Genomic DNA, 17,446 nt, shown 5'->3' on the forward strand with positions numbered 1-17,446 from the left:
TCTGCCAATGACCTTAAATATTCCTCTGCAGTAAGGAAGGCAAATGGGGAAAGCCTTCCCATTTTCTTTTCTCTTACAAATTCTGTCTTAAGAGCATATTTGTGTATGAACAGAGTGAGCCTGTGACCTGGATTCAGGAACTGAAGTATTATCCATCACAAAAGAATGACCAGGCTGCCCAGGTAATGTAACCAGCGACCATTATCAGGTATCCTGGCAGGCAGGATTTCTGCTGTAGACCGCCTCCTATGATGTATGTTTGATGATTTTGGGGTGGTCTTTGGCTAAGGGGGTTGGGCAATGTCAAAAATCTTTAAAGGCTCCTGAACACTTTTGTTCAGGGTCTCTCCCTCCTTGGAAGGAGGAAAGGGAGCTTTGTTGCAACAGAAAAATAAATATCTGCATTGCTTTCCACTGGATCCTGCCTCCATCCATTCTTCTCTGACCAGTCATGGACTTAGGGGACTCAAGGCCTCTCTGGGCAGTGATCGCTGCTGCTTCCTGCATTTTAAATTGCATTTTAACCTGTATTTTAAATTGGTCCCCCCACCTTTCCCCCCTATTATGTTTTTATTGTGATTTTATTGGTGTTAGCCGCCCTGAGCCCAGCTCTGGCCGGGGAGGGTGGGGTATAAATAAAATTTATTATTATTATTATTATTATTATTATTATTAATGATGATGAATCTGTCCTAAGGATTTTGGCTCCTGGAGTGAAAATCTGGCTTTGTGGCTGACGAGCAGAGAAGTCTTGCAGGCAGTTACAAATAGCAATATGTATTGCAGTGTTGCATAATAACAAGAGAAACTGTCCTAAACAATTAGAGTCTGTTACGAAATTCCCATCTCCTTTGCTTTCCTCTTGTTATTACTTCACAAGCTGCACTACGAAAATAAAAAAGCAGAGTAGGTTCTGCCTCCCAACCTACAATCTATAAATTGTAAGATTTACATTCAAGCTATTCTCCCCCTCACGTCACACTCAAATAACTCCAACCGTCACTATAAGGGACAGACAGACAGACCCTCATTAAGACCAACTGTTGTTCTTTTGTTTGTGTCCAGCTACATTTCTGAAATGGACAAGAACAACAGGAACATTGAGGTCGTTCTCTTAGGGCTTCCACAAGTAGCCCAAGCAGTACTGTACTTAGGGCAGCAATAGGCATAGCATATCAGGCAATCTGAGCAGAGACACCACTTAAAGTAAGACATATGTATCTATCTTCTCCACCATCCTTCACCTTTCCGCAGTTATTCATCTTCACTTTTCCAGTCTCATCACACACTTTTCAGTGCATTTCTCCATCGCTTTCCTAATCGCAAGAAGTCAATTTTTTAAATAATAATAATAAAATAAAAAATAGACCCGTTATGTCAACAGTGCTTTAATCAATTAAGCAATCTTACATTTCCAATATGCACTTGAATCCCTCCTGCAAAATTCTGACAGCCTAGAGATGAGTTACGCTAGCCCAGCCTGCTTCCTACAAAAGAGGAAGCCGCCTTGGGAGTGGAGGAGAATTGCAGTCTTGGCAGAGTTAAACGAAGCCTCCAGAATTGTTGTTTAGTCGTGTCCGACTCTTTGTGACCCCCTGGACCAGAGCACGCCAGGCACTCCTGTCTTCCACTGTCTCCCGCAGTTTGGTCAAACTCATGCTGGTAGCTTCGAGAACACTGTCCAACCATCTTGTCCTCTGTCGTCCCCTTCTCCTTGTGCCCTCCATCTTTCCCAACATCCGGGTCTTTTCCAGGGTGTCTTCTCTTCTCATGAGGTGGCCAAAGTCTTGGAGCCTCAGCTTCAGGATCTGTCCTTCCAGTGAGCACTCAGGGCTGATTTCCTTCAGAATGGATAGGTTTGATCTTCTTGCAGTCCATGGGACTCTCCAGAGTCTCCTCCAACACCATAGTTCAAAAAGCCTCCAGAATACTTAGCCACAACAACATGAAGGGTTCCTCTGACCAATCAGAGTGGCTTTTTAACAAATGGTAAGGCTGATGGTTAAAGAAGGCAAGCGAGAGGAATTAAGCAGCCCTGGGTGCGGATGCCAGGGCTTTTCAAGGGGAACCCATTAGAGCAGTGGAATGTAGCTGTCAAAGAGAAAAATTAAGGTGGCTGCATTCATTCTGTCATTTTGATTCTCGGCATAAGTCAAGAAAAGTTATGTATTCTTTCCTAAAAGCAATTTCATGGCGAAAATAAATCACAGAACACATGTGTTTTCTTTAAGGTAAGGCGAAACAGAACATATTTTGTTTTTGGAATGTAAAAGGAGGCCTATCTCTTTGGTCATATAATGCCTTGGGCTGCCTCTAGGAATGGCAGCTGGGATCACAGAATCAAACCTGCTTTTGAGGAGACATGCACAGGATTGTGCTATTGATCGGTTAGTTGGCTATATCTGCACAGGCTCGCATGTAAACAAAGCAACGCTTTTGAAGCAAAGTCATTCTTGGTTTTTAGGCAATCTATGAACGTGTCCTTGCATAACCATCTTAGGAAAGACGTTCCCTCTTAACGCGAGACAGAAACAGAACTTCTTGCCACGTGGAGTTTTTGTAAGTGCTTGAATTAAACATTAATCAAGTAGCATTATTTAGATTTTTTTTAAAAAAATATTCATTTTTCATTTTCGTTCATTACATACATCTCAAATTCTTAACGTTTACTATATATTCCTCCTTCCGTCCCCTCCAAGACTTCCCCCAACTTGCGTTTCTGGTTTGTTTCTATTTTCACCCACTTTGCTATCTCTCAACAGAAAAAGTTACTAAAAACTTACAAAACATAAAAATTAAATTAAATACATCATCTTATTTCACTATCTTCCAAACATTTTCTGATACTAATAACGTGGATGTTTATTTAAATAATTAAATAATAATAATCTAAATATTTATTTAAATATTTAGATTTCTTACCTGCTTTTCATCACGAGGTCCCAGACTGGGACACCACTATTTTTTTAAAATACAATATTAAAACAGCTGAAATGGATTCTGTCGAAGGTCGGAGTAAAGAGGTGCGTCTTCAGCATACAATGAAAGGTACATAATGAAGGTGCCAGAAACACCTCTGTGGAGAGGGAATGGCACAACTGGGGGGCTGCCACAGAGAAAACCCTCTCCGAGGTCGCTGTTAAGTTGTGGGTGAACATATCAGATGACACAGCGATTCTTCAAACAGCTCTTGTTTATTCACAGGCCAGAACAGAACTGAACTGAAAGATTCAGTCAGCCTGCTTATATAGAGGTCCAGTACAACGTAACTGTAACAATTTTCTAAAACTATCCAATCACTGAACGTCACTTTCGATCCCTTATTTGCATAACTATCTACAGTATCCCCCTGCTGGCCCAGGGTGAGAACTTCAGTACATAACAGTTGCCACCCTCCAAAGTTCTAGGGGGGTGGAACTACCAAAAGGCACTGGCAGAGGAAGAGGAGTGCGGGGGGAGCTCACCGCCCCTGGCAGTGTGATCCCAGTGGGGTGCCTGCATGGCTGTTCCCCACCCGCGCTGGGCGCCACACCCCTGTGGGTGGCGCACCACGCCCCGGGACATGTGGCAGTCCCGCCCCCGCCTGCTCTCCACCCCCCGCTGCTGGAGCATGAAGCTCCGCCACTGCCAATAGATCCCCCTCTACCAGTCTTAATCCCCAAGAGGGTCTGCAGGGAAGGAGACAGCCTTTCAGATACATTTTAGTTAACTAAAAGTTTTAGACAATCAACTAAGCCAGAGATGGGGAACTGAAGGGTCTCCAGATGTTGGATTCCATCCCACCAGGATGGCCAGTGGTCTGGAGTGATGGCAGTCGGGAGTCCAGTGACCACAGGTGAACAGTCCCAGGATTCCTTGTTTAATCTCTTATCATAAATCCACAGGATGATAGTCCTTCAGAGCAATGCAAGATTTGGAAAAGACTGCATACAGAAAAATATGCTTTGGAAAAAATATGCAATCTTGCAACCCAGAGATTCTGCAAATTTGTCTTGGCTAGAGATTTGATCCCAAACAGTTGGAGACTGTTTATCCCAACTTACTTTTCCTAGTGAAAACATATTTTCAATACAGAACATTCTTGGGACATCAACTGCGGCAGGCTATTATTTGGAGAAATCGGCCTTCTCTCTCAATGGCCTGCCAGAGATTTGACCTGTCACCTTTTCTGATGTGTTTTGCAAATCCCCTCTAAGAATTTGGCTGGAATGGAATCATAAACTGGACAGTGGTAGGACTGAATAAATATTGGGTGTTTTCACTGGCTTAAGACCAGCCACTAGCTCTCAGAACAGAGACAATTCCTGTTTTAAGCACCTTGGGGGCCATGATCCCAGTCCCTGGAGATCCCAGTCCCTTTGGCTCTCACCAAAGTAGCCACCAACACAAGCAGTGTTACAGTTGTAGCACAGGCCCAACAACCCATGGTCTGAAAATAATCCAACTTCAATATCACAGGAAGAAGAAGAAAAGTTTGGATTTGATATCCCGCTTTATCACAACCCGAAGAAGTCTCAAAGCGGCTAACATTCTCCTTTCCCTTCCTCCCCCACAACAAAGACTCTGTGAGGTGAGTGGGGCCAAAAGACTTCAGAGAAGTGTGACTGGCCCAAGGTCACCCAGCAGCTGCATGTGGAGGAGCAGAGACGTGAACCCAGTTCACCAGATTACGAGTCTACCACTCTTAACCACTACACCACACTGGCTCTCAGTTTACAAGGGGGTGACCTGTGCCATGTCTAGCAATTGCAAGGCTCAATAAATCGTATATATTCTGGTCTCCCAGACCACACCTTAACCACAGCTGCTGGCGGTAATGGAGTCTCAGGGATTGCCTATTCACAAATCACATGTCAATTCTGGGTCCATAGGTACATGCTGTGTCATTGTTCTTCAGCCTGGGCCTGAACCTTTTGTTGTCAGTGTTCATGAGGCCTGAGGGGTGGTTCCAACTCCTCCTCCGACAGCTCTGCAGGTTCTTCAGTAGGTCTTGCACCACAGCGCCCCTCAAAGAGGTCCTCAGCACTGATTCCAGGACACCTTGCCTACTCCTCAGGGTCCTTGACTTGTGGAGTGCTTGTTCTTTGAGCATTTTGTGTCTGCCACCAGGCCATGGCTAGGCATGATCCCCTGTACCCATTACTGCTAGTCTAATTTGCTATTTCTCCCCTTGGGGCCAGGATCAAGAGCCTGTGTTTTTCCAGTTGGTGACAGACTACAACTTCCATCATCTTTGATGATGCTGGCTGACGCTGATGGGATTTGGAGTCTAGTGACATGTGGAGGGCCACAGGTTCCCCATGCCTGCATTAGGGAAAACTGAAGGGTAACTTATCACAGATCACGAGGGTTTAATCTACATTAGTCCTAAATGTGCATGGAATTAGAGCCTAAGAATTGCCCTGACGGATCAGGCCAAAGTCTTATCTAGTTTAGTATTCTGTTTCCTACAACAGCCAGCCAGAAAGCTCACAAGTAAGACCCTCTTGTTTTTGGGATCTCAGTATCTGACACTCAAATATACTGCTTCTGTTTATAGAAGATTCAGTTTAGAGCTGTGAATGGACCTTCCACCTACCCTTCATGAATTTTGTCTTATCCTTTTTTTAAAGAGCCATCTGAGTTTTCAGCCATCAGCATCTCTTGTGGTAATAAATTCCTTAGGAATCTGCCCGCAGCAGGTCTCAGTTCCATAGCACCAAGTAGCCACAGGAAACCAAATCAATATGAAAGTTTATTTTACAAAAGCAACAACACGATCAGAAGCCAATGTCGCATCTTCCAGTGATTCCCTTTGCTGTAGGGCTATGAAGCTGCAGTGTTGTTCGCCCCGCCCGCAAACCAAACAGCACTTAACCAGTAGCATTTAACGTGTATATAGATTTTGCACACTATAAAAATACACAAATTTTGCACGTAATGGCCAACAGCGCACATGGAAAACTTTATTTAAAAAACACACACCAAATAACAGCAAAGTGCAAAAAAAGAGAGACAAAAACGAAAACACCTGGCTAGCTAATCCCCAACCTTTGCAATGTTATTTATTTTAGAAGTGGAAATTCTTATTCATGCCTTAATGTCCCATTATTCTTGTGTATATGTGAGCTTTGTCTGCTTGGAAGATGACCTTAGAACAAAGCTAGATCAAATACTAATGCTAGAAAAAGGGCAGGTGAGTCTGCCTTCAGCTGGACAGTGGAGGCTGGTGCCTAGTGGCCAGAGCCAATGATAGGCAAAGCCAACAGATTCCAAATATGTCCCCATCCTCCTCCCTTCTGAGCTCTACAAAGAAACTAAATGGGAAGAAGCTGATAGCCAGCGGTACCTTCTGGACTGGATGTAAGAAGGCAGGCAGGTAGGGGCTGGCTGAGGGCAGTGCCTCATTTTCCCTAATGGACCAGTATTTGGATGTGTTCCTGCTGGATCTCGCAAGAGCAGGCTAGGAGGGTCCCGTCCTGTGTAATATGTAGCATACCTCCCTTTGTTGGTTATCAACACAGCATGTGCTTCTGGAAAGTGTTACAGCCAGGGTGCAGAGGGTTTAAAGAGCCTTCTCCATATCTTGGGTGCAGCTGTGTCCCTTGGTGAGGAATAAATTCTGTCGAGTCCCTATAGTGTTAAGAATATTAAGCTGAAGGTCAATTGAGTGGCCTGACCTGACCTGAAATGTTTGTGTGGGCAAGCATATGTCAAGAACAAGACACCTAAGGAAAGCTGCATTTGGCAAAGGAATCACTGTAGAAAACCCTAAAATCTTAGAGCAGTGTTACACAATCAAAAGTATGGTGCAATATTAGGGATGGGCGGACCTTATCAATTTTGGTTTTTCTCCATTTCTTCCCCCGCCCCACCTTAAGTTAAATTCTCCACATTTCTCTATCAGTTTGCGATTTATTTATTTTTAAAATTCTTATGAAAATTCATGAGCATTTCATTGAGAATTCTTCCTGACATGGATTACATTTGTACAACACATCCCCCCCCCCCAAAAAAAAAACATAATGCATTTTTGGCATGTTATTTTCACTAATACGGTCTATGTATTGCAATGCGTGTTTTACTGTAGGGTACACAGTTTTGTACACATCACCAGGCTTTGAAGATGTATTGCAAAATTCAGAGACTTGTGGATTTCAAAGGATGGCCGTTTCTCTGTTCTCTCGTTTTTTGGGGAAGTGTGCATTAGGGTTAAGTTTGCCTTTAAATGAGAACTCAGGGAAATTTCTCACTCATTTACTAGTTGCTGGATTGCTCCGCTTCAGACTTCAGGTGGGAGGATGCAGGTTTGAAACTGCTTGCACTTAACAAAACCAGCATGTCAGGCAGAAGGCTTCCTCTTCAGCCCCAACCTTAACTCTGTACATCACGTCAATTTGCTGATTGTCTATCTTGGATCAGTGGTTGGTAAACTCCTGAGAAACAGTGAGGGTGTGTGTGTGTCCCTCTTCCTTGGGTGTCTGGGTAAGGGTGGATGTGTGGTAAAATGCCTACCATTTGGTCAGATGTTACTTGGAGCCTATAAGGTAAACAAGGTAAAGGACCCCTGGACGGTTTAGTCCAGTCAAAGGCGACTATGGGGTGCAGCGCTCATCTCGCTTTCAAGCCGAGGGAGCTGGCATTTGTCTGCAGACAGCTTTCTGGGTCATGTGGCCAGCAGGACTAAACCACTTCTGGCGCAACGGAACACTGTGACGGAAACCAGAGCACATGGAAACGCCATTTACCTTCCCGCCGCAGTGGTACCTATTTATCTACTTGCACTGGTATGCTTTCAAACAGCTAGGTTGGCAGGAGCTGGGACAGAGCAACGGGAGCTCACTCCGTTGCAGGGATTTGAACCGCCAACCCAAGGGATCAACAAACCCACGAGGCTCAGTGGTTTAGACCACAGCGCCACCCACATCCCTATCACTTGGAGCCTAGTAGAGACAACCAAACAATGCCAGGCTGAGCCCTCTCTCACCAAAAGAGCTTGTCATCATTGACATCAAGCCAAAGTGATGATAAGAACCATGTATTCAGATATGTGGAGAAGCAGTCACTTGTAACTATTCAGATAGCAGGCTTCCAATAAGCCTCATGTACACTCACCTACCAACCACTTGCAATATTTACTAGGGCTGATCTTTGTATGTTTGGTTGTGCAACTCTCCATCAGCTCACCTGAGAGCCATTGTCCCATTGTCGCCAGTAGAAATTACATCAGGGCAGACATGCATAGGATAGCACTGTTGGGTGATCGTTTATTTATGTCATGAAATTTATACCCCGCTCAATTGTTTTAAAACCTCAAAGCAGTTTCCAAAGCAAATAAATAATAAAAATATGGGGAAAAAACAATAATTCTAAAGGGAAGAAAGCACACTTCCTTTGCTTTTAGGAGAGGCATACATGGGTTGTGGCATATTTAAAGAGCATTCCCCTTTTAGTCGTCATCTAAAGTTTTTGATACATATTAAAAATTATTTTTAAATGCTGACTAACTGGAGGCACCTCCTAGTTGATCAAAATATTTCCACTCAAATAATCTAAGGATGAATCACTTAAATAGTATAACTCTTGTATTTCTTTTCCTGTGAGTGCAAAAAGTCCGCCAAGGAGAAATGAGAAGGAAGATGAATTGGGCTACAAGGCTGGGTTAAGCAACAAAGCATAATCTTACAAAACGTTGCTCACATGTGCATAATGATATACCCATTATATGGCTTGGATCAAAGGACATTTGCAACAGTGACATTTGACACGGTGTTTTTTAAAAAAAATGCAGATAGGATGTCCAACAGAATGACCACATGCAAACACAGCATCATATATACAGAGGTTACAATTATAATTACGCTCTTGGCATTCAGGGCACCCTTATCAAAGAAGAATCAATTAACACAGCACTCTGCTTCATACATTTAAGAATGTCCCTCTCAGGGTGACCATAAGGAGAAAGCAATATAGGAGCCATGGCATCCTTGCTAAGGCCAGATCCCTATTCATGGAACGTAGTAAGCTGCCTAAAACTAAGTCAAGCTCTTGATTCTTTTGTCTAATCAATAGAGAGGAGAGGAAGCTTTTCAGTCTGGTGGGCTGGATCCTTGCCTCTCCCACTTGTAGCTGTGGGCCACATTGACAGGTGGGCTGGGCTGTCTCCAAAGAGAAGGACTATCACTTTGCAGCCACAGTATGCACCCGTACCACACCTGCAAATGGACAACTTCAACGCGACTTGCTGTCGGGGCTGATTAACTGGTTGTTAGTGAGCCCTGTTTGCCAAGGAGCAACCATGAGTGAACTTGAAGCTCCCCAATGTGGCTCCTTCGCAGCCACATGTTTACCTGACTTCACACATGATATCAGGTGTGGATGGTTTGGGGAAAACAATTCATTGAATTGCATCTTCCAAAATGGTTTTCCAGTTCTAAATATATCTCAAGATTCTGCCCTGCCCTGCTTGGCCGAGACCTTGAACCTGAGGTCTCCTCTGAGGAGCAGCAAGACCCTCCAGCAGATCTTCACACTGCCGGTGAACCTGAAGAGACAATGGATGCAGATATCTCTACCCAAGGACTGGAGATCTTCACAGCAACTGCTTGGGTTCCTGGCCAGCCTCAGCTACCCCTGATCTCTCCCAGGGCCACAGGACAAAAGCAGCAGAAGAAGTGAGCCAGGCACAAACTCCAATTGCTGTGTCTGGCTAGCTGCAAAGGAGCTACTCAGGAGGAAGAAGCAAACGGAAGCTGTTGTCAGATCAGGGTGGAGCCTCGTCTGAGCTCTCTCCCAAGCACCCATCTTCCTGACCTGGGGGAATGGACAGCATATTGCAGTTGATTTGTTTCATGCATTTTACTGCCTTGAGCTTTCTTGGCTTGGGGTCAAGATAAAGAAACTTAAACTGAACACTGCTAACTGCAACAACAGCAAGTGTGCAGGAAGGAGAATTGATAGATATCTCATGTGTACTTTGTTGAATGAAACTGATTTGCTAAGTAACCAACTTCCAGGAAAAGCCACATTTATTTAACTCATCTCCAATGTGCATAGAATTAAGAAAACAGCATGGAATTTTTCTCGAATCCAAACACTCATACCCAAGCTTACATGCACCAGTTAAGGGCAAATAAGGATAAGAGCTGCTTTGCAAATAAATTCACACAGGTGACTAGACCACAAGATGAAGGTTTACTAGCAGCCTTCTCATACACACACAAGTTAATCACTTTTGGACTACAATGGGATGCCAGAGAACAAAATAATTTTTGTTAAAATTTCCTTGGCCTGGTCATGCAAGAGACAACTACTACCTGCCTCATGAAATCAGGTGTGTAAATAGTTACAAGCCTGTCTAAAGAGTCCTGCAATTGTTATCTGAAATCTCATTTATCCAAACACAAAGAATTATACCCAATCCTCACTACACAAATGGCTGATTCAGATAACTGAACAGCCAGAGTTTGCCCACTTCCTTAATTGTTTGTGTTTTGTTGGTCGGCGTCAGATATTTCGGGCAAAAACCAGGGAGGGAGGGAAGGAGATTGGACAAACCAGTTTTTCCCTTGTTTGGCTTCCGCTGATGGGTTGCAGCAATTTCAGGCAGAAAGACTGGTGAGAGAGCACGGATTAGAAATGTTCCCATAGGAAACAATGGAAATCATCTGCTCGTTATGTGAACATTTGCATAAAGGACAATTTCCTGAGAACGCATTGTGTTCAGAAAGCGGCACCTGTGTGTAAGGGGAAAAGGTAAAGGACCCCTGGACTGGACGGTTAAGTCCAGTCAAAGGTGACTATGGGATGCAGCGCTCATCTCACTTTCAGGCCGAGGGAGCCAGTGTTTGTCCACAGACAGCTTTCCAGGTCATGTGCCCAGCATGACTAAACCACTTCTGGTGCAATGGAACACTGACAGAAGCCAGAGTGCATGAAAATGGCGCTGCAGTGGTACCTAATTATCCACTTGCGCTGGTGTGCTTTCGAACTGCTAGGTTGGCAGAAGCTGGGACAAAGCAATGAGAGCTCACTCCGTTGCAGGGATTCGAACCGCCGACCTTCCGATCAGCAAGCCCAAGAGGCTCAGTGGTTTAGACTACAGCGCCACCCGCGTCCCCCTGTGTGTATTAGAAAGCAACTCAACTATAGGGCTACTGCGCTTTCAGAAACAGAAGCTGCATCCGTGGGCATGCTCAACAGAAGGCTGATGTGCCGCAGACACACAAATATTACTTTGCCAAGTTGCCACAGGCCAGGCGAATGTTATGAATGCACAGTGCTCATGTACTTTGCATAGCATGAATTCAGACATACATGTTTGGAAATCAGTTGGCCCCAGAAGGAACGTGGTAGATTAAGTGACCCCATACCCGCTGCTCCCTCCTTTCCCGATTCCACTATCCTGACCATCTTCCACCAGGCTATCCCCACAAGGGCCTTGTAGGGAATATACTACATTGCCATCCTGTTTCTGCATGATTTCTGCTCATTACCCTTCCATGAGTGCAATTGGGCCCTGCAGCTCTTGCCCGGCTAAAAGGCAGCTTGCGTTTTAACAGCAGTGTAGGTTAATGGGGAGAAAAGGCATTGACCCCAGTTAAACCTGCTGGGTTCCATAAGAGCCTAAGGAGAGCCCTGGTGGAACAAGGGCTCCTCCGGGCATCATCCTGTTCTCACACTAGCCAAGCAGATATTTATGGGAAGCCCACAAGCAGAACCTCAGCGCAACACCGCTTTCCCCCGCTTATGACTCCCAGACTGCCTCTGACAGTGCATTCCAGAGATTACAAACACAGCCATGAGTCAGTCATAAGTTACTACCCTGAGGCTGAGCTCACAGATGCATATTCATTACTGGAGGACTGCAATATCAAGCGATCATTTGTATGCAAGCAAAGATCTCAGCTGAAGCAAACGGGAGCTGCTTCACAGTGCCTGGACCACAGGCGTGCGCAGTTCCTATTCCTTCTCACAGACTGCCTGGGAGCTGAAGGAGACTGGATTTCAGGACAGACCACACCTGGAATACTGTGTACAGAGTTCTGGTGGTCTCAGCCCCCCAAAAGAGTATTGTAGAGCTAGAAAACCTGAAAGAAGCAGGGTGGGCGACAACAATGATCCACCGACCCCACTATGAGGAAAGTATACAATGTTAGGGGCTTTTAACTCAGGGAAAAGGTGAGCAAGAGGGTAGGGGGACACAGCACAGGTACATAATAATATCCATTGTGAAAGCAGATGGGGAGAAAAACTTCTCCCTCATAATACTAGAACTTGGGGCCATTTGATAAAGCTGCTTGGTGTAGTGGTTAAGAGCGGTGAACTCGTAATCTGGTGAACCGGGTTCGCTTCCCCGCTCCTCCACATGCAGCTGCTGGGTGACCTTGGGCTAGTCACACTTCTCTGAAGTCTCTCAGCCCCACTCACCTCACAGAGTGTTTGTTGTGGGGCAGGAAGGGAAAGGAGATTGTGAGCCACTTTGAGACTCCTTCAGGTAGTGATAAAGCGGGATATCAAATCCAAACTCCTCTTCCTCCTCTTTAAGTGGTAAACAAATTTTGTTAAATAAAATGTCAGAAGATTCAGGATGGACAAAATAAAGTGCTTCTTCACCTAACACTTAATCCCTTCCCACAAGAGGTAGTGACTGTCACCAGTTTGGGTGGCGGCAAAATAGGATTGGACCAATTGATGAAGAACGAGGTTATCAAATGCTATTTATTAGCCACGGCATCTGTGGTCTACCTGTTGGAGTCAGTATGGTCCTGAAGACCCAAGAGGCGAGAGCACTGCTCTTTCAGGTCCTGCTTGCAGGTTTTCAAGAGGCATTTAGTTGGTCACTGTGAGAACAGGATGCTAGAGCAGATGGGCCTTCAGCCTGACCCAGCAGAGCTCTTCTAATATTCTTAAGAATGGGTGGGGAGCAGAGAGAGGGAAAGGTTGCTGGGGGTGGATTCAGACCCGCAGTAATTTAAAAACGCCAGGCTGTTTGCTAGCTTCGGTTTTCTATTCCCATTTATTAAACTGAGTTTATAGCAGCAAATGGGTGATTACATTTCCCCTCCTTGTTTCCTTGCAGGGATCAAGAATAAGCTGCCATTCTTTCAAATAAAAGATGGAGTAATCTGGTGCTTCTGATTACGCAAGGTTATTTTGCAGACTACAAGTTAGTGTCTGCACACACAGAGACTGACATATTTAAATTGCATTTTGAATTTAGAAAGCTTTTTTCACAATCTCCCCACAGCCAAGGAAAGAGTTATGCTACTTTCACTGCTGCGGCTCTGCCAGCTTTTTGCTGAACCATGGAAAATGTGCTGATTTCTGATACTGAAAAGATAAATTGGGCAAATGCCCTTTCTCTAGGCTTCTTCGCACATTACGTTTGATGCATCTTACCTATGTGTCCAAGATGTTTGTAAGTGTGCACCAATAGATGCGAAAAGTGAAAATGTTAGCAATGCATTCTTGCAAACAGGTGGATCATACAAGAAAGAAGTGTGGGAGCCTCTCATTTTTCCAATCTTAAATTTAGTTCGCAATTTGAGATCAAACAAAATCCTCATGTAAATTCCTCAGCATTTTAGTGCAGATTTCTCCTAATAAACACTTTCTTGTATGTAGTTTTCACTAAGGAACACGCTTTTTGCAAGCAATTACTCCTAATCCCACACATTTTTGTACGTCATTTTCATTATCACATTCATTTTTAGGTAAACTTTAACTCAACTGATGCATTTTTGTAAGCATTGGTTTGAGAATTACACTGCAGAATTCGGGTAAGTGCAAATTTGAAAGCATGCCTGTGTTTCGGTTCTCATTATTTTGGAAACTGCCGAGGCAATAGATTGGCTTTTAAATGTGAACCAAACCAAATTTCTCCCCCTATAGCCCAGGAGTCACCCAGGGCCAAACAGGAGGGCGCCCCTGTGTAATTTGTGAAACAGCCCTTAGTCGTCTTCTAACCTCCTCCTTTTCCCATTCACTGGCAAGAAATGGCTTTTGCTGTATCAGCTATTTCACAGTACAATCCTCTCTACCTGTCTCCTTAGCAGATGGCAGACTCTCTCCCATCCCAGGTAAAGGAATGTATGATTGCAGCCCTAAGGACATTTATGTAAAGCTTCTTAGAAGGGGGACTCATTGATAGAACTGGATCTTGAGTCAGGCTTGCCTTTGGAGCGAGTGTACATTAACAAAAAAGGTAAAGGACTTCTGGACGATTAACTCCAGTCAAAGGCTGGGGTTGCAGTGCTCATCTCACTTTCAGGCCAAGGAAGCCGGCATTTGTCCACAGACAGCTTTCCGGGTCATGTGGCCAGCATGACTAAACCGCTTCTGGTGCAATGGAACACCGTGATGGAAGCCGGAGCGCACGGAAACGCCGTTTACCTTCCCGCCGCAGTGGTACCTATTTATCTACTTGCACTTTGACGTGCTTTCGAACTGCTAGGTTGGCAGGAGTTGGGACAGAGCAACGGGAGCTCACTCCTTCACGGGGATTTGAACCGCTGACCTTCCAATTGGCAAGCCCAAATGGCTCAGTGGTTTAGATCATAGCGCCACCTGTGTCCCTACATTAACAATAAACCCACCCCTTGCAATCTGGTATTTCACTCACTGCTCTTCTGCTACTCACAGATCAATCTACAGCCACTATTTGGGAATCTCTGAGTCTCAGCAGCCGGCAATAGCAATAAATGCAAATGTCAGTAATTAAACACACACACATACATGAAATGGTTTGAAAAACACAGCACCTTTGCTTATTAGAACACTGCTCTAAGTTAAGGAGACTGTTAGTGGCAACCCCAGCTTCCTGAAATAACAGCAATAATAATTTGTAAAGGTATTAAAGGTTTGGCAAAGCTAGTGTTTGTTACATGACATCACCCAACAGGACAAAACAGATCAGAAACCTGGCTAGCCTAACTTCCAGCCTTTGTAAACAAAGTAGGCTTTGACAAGACAGATTGCACAGATGGGTTCACGCAACATAATGGTTATAGGGAACAGGATGTTTTGGTAGTATGAAGATGTGCCCAATTCAATTTCACTTCGGATTGCCTGGGTGGAGAGATTTTCCCTTGCACTCAGAGTTTGAATGACCACTGTTTGGGTTCAGGAAGGAATTGTCTCCAGATGATGCCCAGGCTGGGCAGGTGGTGATCCCAGCCTTATATTCAGAAAACACCAAACCACGGTTAGCGGTGATGTCTGAATTAATAAAGAATAGTTTGCAATCAGTCAGCAAACCAGGATCAGAAGCCAAGATTTGACAGATCTGCAAACTGTAGTTTGAGCTAAATATGTTTGTGTGATGCCCAAATACTTAGTTGTGACACTCCAGTCCCAGAGGCAACCACACCATAAGAACTACGAGTGTTGAGTGGATGGAATGTGGTTTGCTGACAGATGGAAAATGAAAGCGGACTAGCTCCTCTGAACCATGGTTTGTCTGTATGTTTGGAAGCTCATACCATACTTTGGCCTCTAAACTATGGTTAGTGCAAACCACGTTGTGCTGTCCGCATTGAGCCTTTGTGTGACTTAGAACAAACTCCTTTGTTCAGTAACCTCTTCTCTACTCACTGTTTTTTGGCACATTGTAGACTGGATTTCAAAGGCTGATCCGTTTGGTGAGTGGGGGTTGCTGGTGGAGAGATGGTCCCATCTGGATGCGAGAGGTTGCTTTAAAAATGACCTCTTGGTCCCTTTTATGATCCACACAGAGCTCCGCTCAGGAAGGTAGCTAAGTGGTTTGTATGGGAACAGACTAGATCCTGCTGTACTACGAGGCAAGATGAGCTGGTAGGTTTCAGGAGAGAGAAATGGACAGTTCTGATCCACGAGGAACAATTCACCAGGCATCTCCCATTCATTTCAGTGGGGAGACCTTCCTAGTGGACTGTGCCCTTGTGAATTTAATGGGGACAGGAGGTTGCCATTGGGCTTTCCCATCCTAGGCCCTCCCATTCCCGTCTTGGGCAGGGCCCAGGACCAGAGGCTCAGAACCACCTTAATTCAAGGCATGATTATAGATTGCTAGGGTGGAAGGAAAGAGTGTGAGAGAGGCATTGCAGAGACCGGTCCTTACTTATGCCGAAAGAATTCAGCAGGACTGAAAAAGTGCCACACTCATTTGTGAGCCCTGGCCTTGTATACAGCATCTTGTAACCATTTTTTTTTTTTTTTTAAAGTCAACGGAAGACTTCTAGTGGTTTCAGAAGATCCACATGAATGCCTATTTGGCCTGCATGGTGTGCATTTTGGCTTTACATAATTGATTAAAAAGAAGAAGTATGTTTTTATGAAAAATCAGGCTGAATCATTTTTTTAAAAAAAAAGGTTTGTGGGGAGGGGGAGGGGATAATGGAACATGAGCAGCTTCATTCTAAAGACTTTCCAGTGTCTTCCCTTAAGACCAGTGAATTCTCTGAGATGGGTGATAGAACAGCTCTCTTTGACATCTAGCTTGTTCACCTCCTGGCAAGACTAGTGACGTTCTCCTTCCACACGCTTCTTGCGAACTAGAGAGAGGGGGAGAGAAAGCACAGCTTGCTAAGTGTCATGAGGCGCTTTACTAATTTTGCAACTTGGGGGGGGGGGAGTTAATTATCTGTGTTGTGTTTATGTATTAGAGGTGTGTCTTGGCCTTCTTCCAAGGTGCTCAATGCAAGTTATGTGACGTTTGCGTGAAGCTTACTGGAGAGAAGGCTTGAAGCTCAGTGGCAGAGCAACTGCTTTGCATGCAAAAGTTCCCAGATTCAGTCCCTGGCATCTCCAGCAATTCTCTGGGGTCTCAGAGAGGAGTATTTGCAAGCCCTACTTATAGAATTGGACCTGGGACCTTATAATCAAAGTATTGTAGAGTTGAAAAGGGACCACGAGGGTCATCTAGTCCAACCCCCTGCAATGCAGGAATCTTTCACCCAATGTGGGTCTCGAACCCATGTCCCTAGGATTAAGAGTCTCATGCTCTGCGTACTGCGCTATCCCAACCCTTCTATATATAGTAATACCTCCGCAAACGTCCGCCTTGTCTAGTGTCCAGTCCGGCAAACATACGCAGCAAACCTGCAAGTACCGGAACGGGTTACTTCCGGGTTTGCTGCTCACGCAAAATTGCACTTCGCACATGCACAGAAGCACAAATGGCTCCACGTGTGTGCACAGACTTGGCGCTTTGCCCTGTGTCCTTTGTGGCTAGCAGCCGGGGCTCTGGAACGGATCCCGGCCGCAAAACGAGGTACGACTGTACAAAGCTTGTGCTCTGCCAATGCATAAAGTCTCTAGTCAATGAAGTCAGGAGTTAAAACAAAGTTACCAGCAAACCATCAGAGTTGCATTCAGACTATTTATTGAGTGTTCATCCTGATTTGTTTGCAGACAGATTAGACAACAATGGCTGCTGATTGAACATTTGTTCTTGTTTGTTGGCGGGGAAGCTAGACGGCGCTTTAAA

At 44.8% G+C, this 17,446-nt stretch overlaps 1 protein-coding gene across 3 annotated transcripts in view; it reads right to left on the minus strand.

Annotated features, from left to right (window-relative positions):
- Positions 1-5,721: 5,721 nt before the first annotated feature.
- The window catches only part of LOC308462660 (tropomodulin-2), a 58,562-nt gene continuing 46,837 nt past the window's right edge, over positions 5,722-17,446 (minus strand). For 2 of the 3 annotated variants that reach the window (XM_080980514.1, XM_080980515.1), the window contains one exon: positions 5,722-16,511. In XM_080980514.1, the coding sequence (XP_080836640.1) occupies positions 16,477-16,511 (35 nt within the window). In that variant the 3' untranslated portion in view covers positions 5,722-16,476. The remainder of the gene's footprint in view (positions 16,512-17,446) is intronic. The other variant, XR_013979248.1, reaches the window with a different exon arrangement.

Source organism: Podarcis pityusensis, assembly GCF_964106645.2.
Source record: "Podarcis pityusensis genome assembly, chromosome: 14".
Classification (NCBI taxonomy): domain Eukaryota; kingdom Metazoa; phylum Chordata; class Lepidosauria; order Squamata; family Lacertidae; genus Podarcis; species Podarcis pityusensis.